Source organism: Piliocolobus tephrosceles, chromosome 14 (genome assembly GCF_002776525.5).
Source record: "Piliocolobus tephrosceles isolate RC106 chromosome 14, ASM277652v3, whole genome shotgun sequence".
In the NCBI taxonomy this organism is placed as follows: domain Eukaryota; kingdom Metazoa; phylum Chordata; class Mammalia; order Primates; family Cercopithecidae; genus Piliocolobus; species Piliocolobus tephrosceles.
Window position 1 is genome coordinate 8,336,690 of NC_045447.1, and position 13,002 is coordinate 8,349,691.

General features: G+C 43.9%; 1 protein-coding gene across 4 annotated transcripts in view; it reads left to right on the forward strand.

The window, feature by feature from the left end:
• FNBP1 (formin binding protein 1) overlaps nt 1–13,002 on the forward strand; it is a 162,995-nt gene that overhangs the window by 50,796 nt on the left and 99,197 nt on the right. For all 4 annotated transcript variants that reach the window (XM_023216952.2, XM_023216953.2, XM_023216950.1 and 1 more), the window contains exon 2: nt 4,004–4,119. In XM_023216952.2, the coding sequence (XP_023072720.1) occupies nt 4,004–4,119 (116 nt within the window). The remainder of the gene's footprint in view (nt 1–4,003; nt 4,120–13,002) is intronic.

Here is a 13,002-nt window from a genome sequence, read left to right on the forward strand (position 1 = left end):
ATATGATGAGGGGGAATCTGTAGACAGGCTGTTAACAGGCCAAGAATGAAACCTAAGAGCCTGTCCTCTTAGCAAGTTTTCAAGGTGGCACCTATGACTGCTGAGAATAATGAAGGCTTTGGAGATGATGGGAAATCATACAGGGAGAGAGTTGTTTTTTTTTTTCTTTTTTTGAGACGGAGTTTCGCTCTTTTTGACCAGGCTGGAGTGCAATGGTGTGATCTCGGCTCACTTCAATCTCCGCTCAAGTGATTCTCCTGCCTCGGACTCCCAAGTAGCTGGGATTATAGGCGCGCACCACCATGCCCGGCTAATTTAGCATTTTTATTAGAGACGGGGTTTCACCATGTTGGTCAGGCTGGTCTCAAACTCCTGACCTTAGGTGATCCTCCCGCCTCGGCCTCCCAAACTGCTGGGATTACAGGCGTGAGCCACAGCGCCTGGCCACTTTTTTTTGTTTTTGTTTTTGTGTTTTTTTGAGACAGTCTCTCTCTGTCGCCGAGGCTGGAGTGCAGTGGTACAATCTCGGCTCACTGCAACCTCCGTCTTCTGAGTTCAATGGATTCTCCTGCCTCAACCTCCTGAGTAGCTTGAATTACAGGTGTATGCCACTATGCCTGGCTAACTTTTGTATTTTTAGTAGAGATGACTATATTGGCCAGGCTAGTCTCAAACTCCTGACCTCAAGTGATCCACCCACCATGGCCTCCCAAAGTGCTGGAATTTTGGATGTGAGCCACCGCAGCCAGCTGGGAGAGGGCTTTTAAGTAAAGGGAAGGGTGTTTATGTCTTTGGTTTTTGTTTTTTGAGACAGGGTCTTGCTTTGATGCTCAGGCTGGAATGCAGTAGCCTGATCATGACTCACTGCAGCCTCAAACTCCTGGGCTCAAGTGATCCTCCTGCTTCAGCCTCCTTAGTAGCTGGGACTACAGGCATGTGCTATGATGCCCTGCTAATTGTTAATCATTTTAAAAATAAGTGTGATTACTGTGAAACTAGATCCACAAAGGGTTACTGATAAGCAGAGGGCTTTGACAAAGTCGCGCGCTCAATTTGTAATCATAGCTTGAATTGTGTGCATATTTGTTCTCTCAAGTAGTTTAAATTGATCTGCAGTCTTGTTTACACTATTAGCTTACTTGATGACCCTTGACTTTACAGATAACATAATCTGTTTCTTAAACTGAAATCTAGGGGTTTGTGGAATATATATTATTGAGGACCAAGAATCAACTTTAAATATTAAAAATTAGTTATAAAGACAAACATTGGGCCGGGCGCGGTGGCTCAAGCCTGTAATCCCAGCACTTTGGGAGGCCGAGGCGGGCGGATCACGAGGTCAGGAGATTGAGACCATCCTGGCTAACACGGTGAAACCCTGTCTCTACTAAAAATACAAAAAAAAAAAAAAAAAAAAAAATTAGCCAGGCGTGGTGCCGGGCGCCTGTAGTCCCAGCTACTCCAGAGGCTGAGGCAGGAGAATGGCGTGAACCTGGGAAGCAGAGCTTGCAGTGAGCCGAGATCGTGCCACTGCACTCCAGCCTGGGTGACAGAGCGTGACTCCATCTCAAATAAAAAATAAAAAAGACATTTTGCACTCATTTTTATTTATTTTTATTTTGTATTTAATTTTTTGAGACAAAGTCTCATTCTGTCGCCCATGCTGGAGTGCAGTGACGTGATCTTGGCTCACTGCAACCTCCGCCTCCTGGGTTCAAGCAATTCTCCTGCCTCCCTCAGACTCCCGAGTAGCTGGAATTATAGGTGCCCGCCACCAACACCCGGCTAATTTTGTATTTCTAGTAGAGATGGGGTTTCACCATGTTGTCCAGGCTGGTCTCGAACTCCTGGTCTCAAGTGATCCACCCGCCTCAGCCTCCCAAAGTGCCGGGATTTACAGGCGTGAGCCACCTCGCCCAGCCAAAATCTCAATTATATCTCAATAAAGTGGTTTAAAAAAAAAACAGGCCGGCTGGAGGCAATGGCTCACACTTATAATCCCAGCACTTTGGGAAGCCAAGGCAGGAGGATCACTTTAGCCCAGGAATTCAAGGCCAGCCTGGGCATCATAGTGAGACCTCCTCTCTACAAAAAATACAAAAATTAGTGAAGGCTTGGTGGTGGGTGCCGATAGTCCTAGTTACTCAGGAGGCTGAAGTGGGAAGATCACTTGAGCCTGGGAGGCAGCAGCAAACTGAGATCGCACTACTGCACTCCAGCCTGGGTGAAAGAGCACAACTCTGTTTCAAAACCAACCAACCAACAAACAGAAAACAGTCTGAAGACATTAAATGTATACTGTGAGATTGCACAAGCATAGGATTAAATACTAGCTTTATATTGTTATATTTGAATTGGTACTTCCGCATTTCGCATGATCCTCATGACTGATTTGTGAAATTAGGAAATTAGATTATATCTGCGTCTTACAGGCAAATGACTAAAACTTGAAACTTTTGGGGGCCTGTCTCTGTGAAATCCCTTTGCTGGGGCTAGAACCCTCATCTATGACTGTTACCTCTCAGGACGCAGCAAATTTTCCATGGAGAATCCCATTTCCATTGAAATCCTCTCTTCCCTGTGATGTGCTCATGCCCTCTCTGGCTCGTTCCCCTTAGTCCTTTCTGGGCTCTACTTCCTGGGCCAGGCCCTCTTTGTTAATTCTGTGCATCCTTGTTGTCGTCTTTGGTTTTCTGATCTTCGGCTGTTGCTTCAGATCCACCTACTCATTCCCCGCCCTTCTTGAGTTCTAAGTCCTGTGTTTCCAGCTGTCTTCTGGACATGCCAGTCCCTCATTCAACATGTCAAAACGACATTTAATTTTCACCCCAAACTGTAGCTCTTTCTTATCTGGATCTTCTGTTTAATTCCAGGAAGCAGAACCTGAAAGTCACTCTGGAATCCTCCCTCCCCCTCATACCCTTCCCAGCCTCCACATCCAATCGGCCACTCACACACTAGTTGATTGTATTTGTTAAATGTCCCAGGAATTCTTCCCTTCTGTGCCTATTTTGTCTCATCTCAACTGTTGGAGCCATTTCCTGGCTTCCTCTTCCAAGTCCTCTTGTGCCTGCTGGACAGTCTAAACTGCTAAGCTCGACCTTCAAGGCCTTGGGTGATCTAGTCCTGGGCTGTCTTTAGGTTCATCACTTGCCAGCTCCAGTTCCCTTCTGCCCCACCCACCTCCACCTTGCACTCAAGCAGGACAGATCCACCTGATTCCTGGATATCTCCATGTCTTTGCAGTAGCTGTTGCTAGCATACCTGTCCCCTCTCATTGTTTATCTGGGGGGACAGAGTCATGCTCTTATACCCAGGCTGGAGCGCAGTGGTACAACACCATGCCCGGCTAATTTTTAAAAATTTTTTGTAGAGATGGGGTCTCACTATGTTACCCAGGCTCCCTCTCATTCTTCCAGACCAGAAACCCCGAGGCACAAGGCAAACTCAGGCTGTATTTTTGTTCATTTTGGTTCCCCAGCTCCAGGCAGTGTTCCTGGCTCACAATGGGGGCTTGGTGTATGTTTGAAATAATAAAATCCATGTGTTTTATTTTAATCATTTGAAGAAAGCAAAATTTTGTAATGCTTCCCCCACCCAGTTCCTCAGCGCAGATTCAATCAGCTGTTTTGAATGATTACCCAGATAACAGTTAAGGTGCAAATCGTGTGTGGCTGCGTTTGTGTGTTTCACCTGTCGGTTTTTGGTGTCTGGGAATGACATTTTTCTTTGCACTGAGACATCAGTTATATCTAAAAATTATGTTTCTAAAAGGAATAGGAAATATGAATGAATAGGTTCGAGTTCAGTACTGCAGGCAGTTTTCAAACCAAATTTGGTAATGTTGATTAAAAATGGCTCGACCAAAAAGCACCCCAAGTATAATCATGGAAAATATTAGTACTACTTTGTATGTAGTAATATATTGTTAAGAGAATTATTCATTGAAATTATGTTAATCACAGGGAAAGACTATAACTTCTGTCTTGGTTTGTTTTAACAGGATCAGTTTGACAACTTAGAAAAACACACACAGTGGGGAATTGATACTCTTGAGAAATGTATCAAGTTCGTGAAAGAAAGGACAGAGATTGAACTCAGCTATGCAAAGCAACTCAGGTAAGTTGATATTGAAAAAACTTATTTGTTAACTGCAAAATGATTTAAGGATAACGTATATTCTCATTTTATAGTATAAACGTATTTTTAAATATTTTTCCTTTTATGTAAGGTAATACTTGAATAGAAGTGATTGTTTTTCATACAGAAAATTAATTTTCATAGAATAATACAACCTAAATTACTGCTTTAAGGCCCCGTTTTTTTTTAAAACAAGATATTTGCTGAGTTTTGGAGCAGCTTGTTTTTCAGTAAACTGTTTCTTGAAATATATTAATAACATATGTACAGAGAAGTACACAAATCATAAGTGTGCAGCTGCATGAATTTTGACAGCATGAACACACTCATGTAACCGGGCACCCAGGTCAAGAAACAGAAAGACCAGCCTGGGAGGGCCCCTGGCCCCCTCCAGCTCCCCACTTTCCCCACAATGGTAACCACTCTCCTGACTTCTAACCACATGGATTAGTGGTGCCCACTTTTGAACTTTACATGAGTGTAATCATTTAGTGTGCATTCTTGTGTATCTGGCTTCTTTTGTTCTGTATTACATTTGTGAGATTCACCATGTGGTAACATGTGGTGGGAGTCTGCTTATTTTCATTGCTGTTGAGTATTTTGATCTGTGAATGCACCAGAACTCATCCGTTCTACTGACTAGGTGATTGGTTGTTTCCAATTTAGGCATATAATGAGTAGCGCTCCAGTGAGCATTATTGTACAAGGCTTTTTGTGTGTATCTGAACACATTTCCTAGGATCTACCTGGGCGTCTAATTGCACGGTCACAGGCTACTCATATGCTTAGCTTTGGTGGATAGAGTTCAACCGTTTTCCAAGGTGCTTGTACTAATTCACACTCCCTCCAGTAATGTGTTGAGGGGTCCTGTGGATAGTATTTTAAAAATACTTCGGACTGGTCACAGTGGCTAATGCCTGTAATCCCAGCATTTGGGAGGCAGATGTGGGCGGATTGCCTGAGGTCAGGAGTTCGAGACCAGCCTGGCCGACATGGTGAAACCCCGCCTCTACTAAAAATACAAAAATTAGTGGGGCATGGTGGCAGGCGCCTGTAATCCCAGCTACTTGGGAGGGCAAGGCACGAGAATCGCCTGAACCCGGGAGGTGGAGGTTGCAGTGAGCCCAGATTGTGCCACTGCACTCTAGCCTGGGTGACTGAGTGAGACTCCTTCTCAAAGAAAAAAAAAAAGTACTTTGGGGCCAGGAGTGGTGGCTCACGCCTGCAATCACAGCACTTTGGAGGCCGATGAGGGAGGATTGCATGAGTCCAGAGGGTTCAAGACTAGCCTGGGCAACATAGTGAGACCCCTGTCTCTATTTTTTTTTTTTTAAGTACTTTGCATCTCCTTACATCTTTAGTGATGAGATTATCCAAGAAATTTGTGTTTTTATTTAAAAGTTCTTGGTAGAACTAAGCTTGAACTTGAAGTGGCATGCAAGTCTATAATGATTTCTTGTTGTGTAGTTGTAGTTGAATTGGTTTGTGGCTATTGTTTTAAGGCCTGTTAAAGAGGTAGATGCTTTTGATTTAGAAACATTTAGTTTTGTCTTTTTTTTTTTTTTTTTTTTGAGACAGTTTTGCTCTGTCGCCCAGGCTGGAGTGCAGTGGCACAATCTCAGCTCACTGCAGTCTCCACCTCCCGGGTTCAAGCGATTCTCCTGCCTCAGCCTCCCAAGTAACTGGGATTACAGGTTCGTGTCACCATGCCTGGCTAATTTTTGTATTTTTAGTAGAGAGGGTGTTTCACCATGTTGGCCAGGTTGGTCTTGAACTCCTGACCTTAGGTGATCCGCCTGCCTCGGCCTCCCAAAGTGCTGGGATTACAGGTGTGAGCCACCGTGCCTGGCCCCTTGTTTCTTTTGTTTCTTTCTTTTTTTTTTTTTTTTAAACTTTCTTCAAGCTCCCTCACCATTGAGTTTTAATCCAAAGAGCATCTGCATAAGAGATATGTGCTCTATAATCCCAGCACTTTGGGAGGCCGAGGAGGGTGGATCACGAGGTCAGGAGTTTGAGACCAGCCTAGTCAAGATGGCGAAACCCCATCTCTACTAAAAATACAAAAATTAGCTGGGTGTGGTGGCGGGCACTTGTAATCCCAGCTATTCAGGAGGCTGAGGCAGGAAAATCACTTGAACCCAGGAGGTGAAGGTTGCAGTGAGCCAAGATCATGCCAGTGCACTCCAGCCTGGGCAACAGAGCAAGACTCCATCTCAAAAAAAAAAAAAAAAAAAAAGAGCTATGCGTTCTTATAAGGGTTTCTGTTGTTTCATCAAGCTGGGATTACAGGTGTGAACCACTGTGCCTGGCCCTAGATTTTGTTTTTACTGAGTGAATAACATGTAAAATATCACACAATGAAATAATTTTTCTTTCTTTTTTTTTTTTTTTGAGACAGTTTCGCTCTGTTACCCAGGCTGGAGTGCAGTGGTGCAATCTCAGCTCACTGCAAGCTCTGCCTCCCGGGTTCACGCCATTCTCCTGCCTCAGCCTCCTGAGTAGCTGGGACTGCAGGCACCGGCCACCACGCCCGGCTAATTTTTTTGTATTTTTAGTAGAGATGGGGTTTCATCTTGTTAGCCAGGACGGTCTCGATCTCCTGACCTTGTGATCTGCCCGCCTCGGCCTCCCAAAGTGCTGGGATTACAAGCGTGAGCCACCGCGCCCTGCCAATGAAATAATTTTTCTAAGTGGAGAATCCAGATCAGTTTCCAGTGCCCTGTGTGCATATCAGCTTCGTAAACATGTCAGGGCTTTTCAAACTGAAAGTAGGAATAGAACATGGTCTGTTTCACTTTGATTATTTGAATACTGCACTGTCATGCAGTGTTGTCTTTTGTGTGAAAATGGGCTACATGTGAGCTGTCGAGTGGGCTACTGGTGTTCTTCCCACCACAGTCTCCCTTGCTGGCCCCTCCTTTTCACATCGCTGTGCCCAGCACCTGCTTCTCAGTCCTTCTCCCTTCCTAGTCTGTACTCTCCCGGTGACCTCAACTGTCTCATGGCTTTAGGTATGATCCATATGGCAACAACTTGCAGATATGGATCTCTAAGCCAGACCTCTCTCCTGAATTCCAGAAACAGCTTGCTCAAAATCTCCACTTAGAAATGTCTAAAAACTTGGTTGGGCGCGGTGGCTCATGCCTGTAATCCCGCCTCGGAGGCCGAGGCGGGCGGATCACGAGGTCAGGAGATCGAAACCATCCTGGTTAACACGGTGAAACCCCATCCCTACTAAAAATACAAAAAATCATCTGGACATGGTGGTGGGCGCCTGTAGTCCCAGCTACTCAGGAGGCTGAGGCAAGAGAGTGACATGAACCTGGGAGGCAGAGCTTGCAGTGAGCCGAGATTGTACCATTGCACTCCAGCCTGGGTGACAGAGCAAGACTCCGTCTCAAAAAAAAGAAAGAAAAGAAACATCTAAAAACCATCTGAAATGTAACATGTCTGAAACTGAACTCCTGATCTCCCCAACTTAAAAATCCACATGTCTAGGCCAAGTGAAGTGGCTCACACTTAAAATCTCAGCACTTCAGGAGGCCGAGGTGGGTACTTGAGGCCAGGAGTTGGAGATGAGCCTGAGCAACATAGCAAGACCTTGTCTCTAAAAAGAATTTTTAAAAATTAGCCAGGCATGGTGGCGCACACCTGTAGTCTCACCTATTCGAGAGGCTGAGGAGGGTGGATGCTTAAGCCTAAGACATTGGGGCTGCATTGAGCCATGATTGCACTACTCCACTCTAGCCTGGGCAACAGAGCAAGACCCTATCTCAAAAAGAATAAAAACCTGCATTTCCACGACCTAGATTTTCCTCCACTCACCTAAGGGTAGCTGCATCCTTCCTGGTTTAGTTAAAAAACCGTAGCATCTCCCAGGTGCGGGCAAATCACTTGAGATCAAGAGTTCAAGGCCAGCCCGTCCAACATGGTGAAACCCCGTCTCTATTAAAAATACAAAAACATTAGCCAGGCTTGGTGGCGGGCGCCTGTAATCCTAGCTACTCGGGAGGCTAAGGCAGGAGAATCCCTTGAAACCCGGGCGGCAGAGGTTGCAGTGAGCCAAGATTGTGCCATTGCACTCCAGCCTGTGTGACACAGCAAGACTCCATCTTTTTTTTTTTTTTTTTGAGACAGAGTCTTGCTCTGTCGCCCAGGCTGGAGTGCAGTGGCCGGATCTCAGCTCACTGCAAGCTCCGCCTCCCGGGTTCACGCTATTCTCCTGCCTCAGCCTCCGGAGTAGCTGGGACTACAGGCGCCCGCCACCTCGCCCGGCTAGTTTTTTTGTATTTTTTAGTAGAGACAGGGTTTCACCGTGTTAGCCAGGATGGTCTCGATCTCCTGACCTCGTGATCCACCTGTCTCGGCCTCCCAAAGTGCTGGGATTACAGGCTTGAGCCACCGCACCTGGCCAAGACTCCATCTTAAAAAAAAAAAAAAAAAAACCCTGATGTCATCATCTCTGGCTCTCTTCTTTCTCTCACATTCTCACACTCCCCATCCCAAGCCATCAGGAAATCTTGGCTCCTCTACAGATTTATCCAGGATCTGACACTCATTATCACCTCCACTGCTGCCTCTGTGGTCCATGTCACATGGGCTATGTGGTCCACGATCTTTTTCCTGGTTATGATGAGTCTACTAATTAGTTTCCCTTATTCTACCTCTATCCCCTATTCCCTGATTTCTACAAAGCAGCCAGATTACAGTACTCCTTTGTTCAAAATTCCAATGCGTCCCCATTTCATTCAGAGTAAATCCAAAAACTTGAAAGTCCTACAAAATCTTGTATAATCTGGTCCCCACACCTTTCTGACATCATCTGTTTTAACTCTCTTCCTCCTTCTCTCTGCTGTAACCGTACAGAGGCCTCCTTCCTGTCGCTTGTACATGCCAGGCATCCCTTCACCCGAGAGTTACTGTGCTGGCCCTTCGGTGCAGATATCACCTATGTGTTCTTCCCCAGGCTCCACGTGGCTGACTCCCTCTCCCCTCCCAGTTTCTGCTCAGTGAGGCCCACTTCATCCCCTAGCCCACTTAGCCTGCTTTGCTTTTCACTTTTCCTGTATTACTGGTAACTTTCTACCATTTTATATAGTCTTCTCATTTATTTAGTTTTGAAAATTGACAATATATCTTTATTATTTGTATATAAAATTATATGTATTTATGGTATACAACATGATGTTTTGAAATATTTATACACTGCAGAATGCCCAAATCAGGCTAATTAACATATGCATTACTGCACAAACTTATTTTTTTTTGTGGTAAGAACATTAAAATCTACTCTTCTAGCAAGTTAGCAACCCCTCCCTTTCCCTTCCCTTCCCTCTTTCTTGAGACAGGATCTCACTGTCATCCCGGGTGGAGTGCAGCGGCATGATCTTGGCTCACCTCCCAGGCTCAAGTGATCCTCCCACCTCAGCCTCCCAAGTAGCTGGGACCACAGGAATGCGCTGCCACACCCGGCTAATTTTTGTATTTTTTGTAGAGACAGAATTTCACCATGTTGCCCATGCTGGTCTTGAACTTCTGGGTTCAAGCGATCCTCCCGCCGAGGCCTCATACCTGCTGGGATTATAGGTGTGAGCACCCGGCCTGGCAATTTTCAAGTATACAATACATTGTTATTAACTGGAGACACCATGTTGTACACTAGATCTCTTGAACTTATTTCTCCTAAAATTTTGTCTCATTTGAACAACATCTCCCCAAACCTTCCCAGAGAAATCTGTGTATTATATTTACTGCTCACTGTCTCCTGCAGCCTCTCAGCTAGAATGCAAGCCCCTTATGGGTGGGGATCTCACTAATGTGTCACAGTGCAGAACAGTGCCTGGCACATAGTAGGTGCCCAGTAAATATTTGTAGATTGTGAGTGAATCGGCAGGGTACAGGCCTAAGATATTTAGCCAGCTTTGCTTTATGGGAAATTATGTGTTTGCACCGGCCTGTGAGAGCTGATGAGATTTTAACAACAAAAAGTAGAACAACGAGGTGCCAGCTGAGTTTCAGTCACTAGGGATGCTTTAATGCTTTAATGAACGAGTGCCTGAACCTGGAGTGCTCACTTTCTCACAGTGGAAAACAGAACTGCATGCAAATTAGCAAAGAATTCAAGCATTTAAGATAGCGTTTATGACTCCAAATATGTAAACGCAGTGATGCGATAGAGATTGAAGTCGGAGGTTGTTACTTAGCTAGGCTGGTCAGGGAAAACCCATTGCTTGAGAAGTGAATCACCAAAAAAAGCCAGACATGTGAGGAAGTCGGGGGAGCAAGTACAAGGTCCTGAGATGGGAACATGTACAAGGAATAGAAAGGCCAGTGTGGCAACAACATATTCAACAGATACTTGCTTGAAATAGTAAAATGATGTTGAAAAATCAGTGTGACCTTTGGGAGAGACATCTATCATTAAATATTTTTTTCTGCATTGCAGGGGAAAATGCTAACTTATTTTAGACATAAACATAGAAGACTTTGATTCCTGTAGATCAGGTCTTAGCATGGGCCAAATCCATCCACTACTTGGTTCTGTAAATAAAGATTTGTTGGAATGTTGCCGTGCCCATGCATATTGTCTATGGCCACTTTTGTGGACAATTGGCTGTTGAGTAGTTGCAAAAGAGATGCAGTTACTTGGAAGTCTGAATTTTTTTTTTTTTAGACGGAGTCTCGCTCTGTCACCCAGGCTGGAGTGCAGTAGCACAATCTCAGCTCACTGCAACCTCCACCTCCCGGGTTCAAGGGATTCTCCTGCCTCAGCCTCCTGAACAGCAGGGACTACAGGCACACGCCACCATGCCTGGCTAATTTTCGTATTTTTAGTAGAGATGGGGTTTCACCATATTGTCCAGGCTGATCTCAAACTCCTGACCTCGTGATCCACCTGCCTTGGCCTCCCAAAGTGCTGGGATTACAGTCATGAGCCACCGCGCCTGGCCCTGAAATATTTGCTTTCTGGTCCTTTACAGAAAAAGTTTGCCAACCCCTGCTGTAGGTCACTTATCTATTCAAGATAGTGTAGGTTGAAATTCCTAATTTTTTTTTCTGAGTCTGAACCTAATTTATTTTTGAGACGGAGTTTCTGTCACCCAGGCTGGAGTGCAGCGGCATGATCTCCAGTCCCTTTTCAGAAGCTGTGGCCCCTGACACTCCATTAGCAGAGTAACAGGGCCTGCTCAACCTCACCCTCACTGCTGCCTTGTTTCCAAACTGATCTTTGTCAACTTGATACTTAACAATTGGTACATCTAGGTCTTAAATTGCATTTCTCTTAGTATGCATGGGAGTTGAACATCTTTTGATACATCTGAGCCATTTATGCTTTTAAAAAATGAACCATTCAAGTCTTGGTCTGTTTTTAATTGGAGCTCATTGTATATAGAGGGTAACTAGGTGAAATCATTTTATACAACATATTGCATATATATGTAAAATGAATTTAAATTTAACAGTATAAATGACAATAAAGTGAAACTGAGGGATCTGCTTAGTTTTAAAAAATAAACTCTTTAGGCCAAGCGTGGTGGCTTATACCTGTAATCCCAGCATTTTGGGAGGCCGAGGCGGGCAGATGACCTGACGTTAGGAGTTTGAGACCAGCCTGGCTAATATGGTGAAACCCTGTCTCTCTACTAAAAGCACAAAAATTAGCCAGGCATGGTGGCACATGCCTGTAATCACAGCTATTCAGGAGGCGGAGGTTGCAGTGAGCCAAGATGACGCCACTGCACTCCAGTCTGGGTGACAGACTGTCTCAAAAAAAATAAAAAACTTTTGTAAAATTTATCAAAAAGATTATGAAAAAAACCTTGTAGGATGTTATTGTGTATAATTCCATGTTGAAATTTTAAACAGGCTCAATTGACTGCTACGAAAGATAAGGAAAATATATATACATGTTTTGCTCCTTCTTCCAGTTGAGTTATATGACTTGGTTCTGAAACTCGTTTTGTCGTAGTTCTGTATTTGAATGTAGAGTCATCTCAACACTTCTCTCTACAACAGCATCTCTCCTTGACTCTTGGCATTAAAGAAGAATATTTTCCCCCTAGTTAGAGCTTGGGACGTGTTCCCTGAGTTCTTTCTTGCTTGAGAATGCCACCATACTTTAACACTTTGACTTGGTTGTTCTCTGGTCACTCTTTCTTTCTCTCTCCATGTGGCTGCGTCGTCTTCTGGAGGAAAAGTCTGGGGCCAAATGTTTTTCTCTGTAGGCAACATGGCTGTTTCTGAGTAACTATATGAATAATTTTAGTTCATCTTAGCAGTCTGATAACTTCACTAAGCAATGCCTTGGAGTTGATCATCCTTTATCAGATAGCTTTTCTTAGAACTCTTTCCGGTGTAAATTCTATGCTTCATTTATTTCAGGGGAACGTTCTTTGATTATGTCTGAACATTTTTTCTGTTCTACTTACTGGGTCATATACTTCAGAGATATGAGTTATCCTTATGTTTCATCTTATTCTTTAGATTCTTTTTTTTTTTCTGATTGTTTTCACATTACGGTTATTTCAAACCTTTCCCCTATTAAATTTGATATCCACCCTCATTTTTTATGGGTTCTATAGTGGTATATTTTAGTCCTTAGTTCATTTCCCCAGCTTTGTGTCTTCCTTCTCATTCCATTTTATTTTATCCCATAGTGTTGGGATTCTGGATTTATTGCCTTTGTGTTTTTACTAAGTTTGTCTATAGTATAAATAATCTGGAAGAGGGTGATTTTTGCTTATTTTCCTTGTTTTCTTGCAGACTGCAGTTTTTTTTTTTTTTCCTTCTGTATTACCTGTCATATCTTTCACCTTGCTTATATTTGTTTATTGGTTTTTTTTTTTTTTTTTTTTTTTTTTT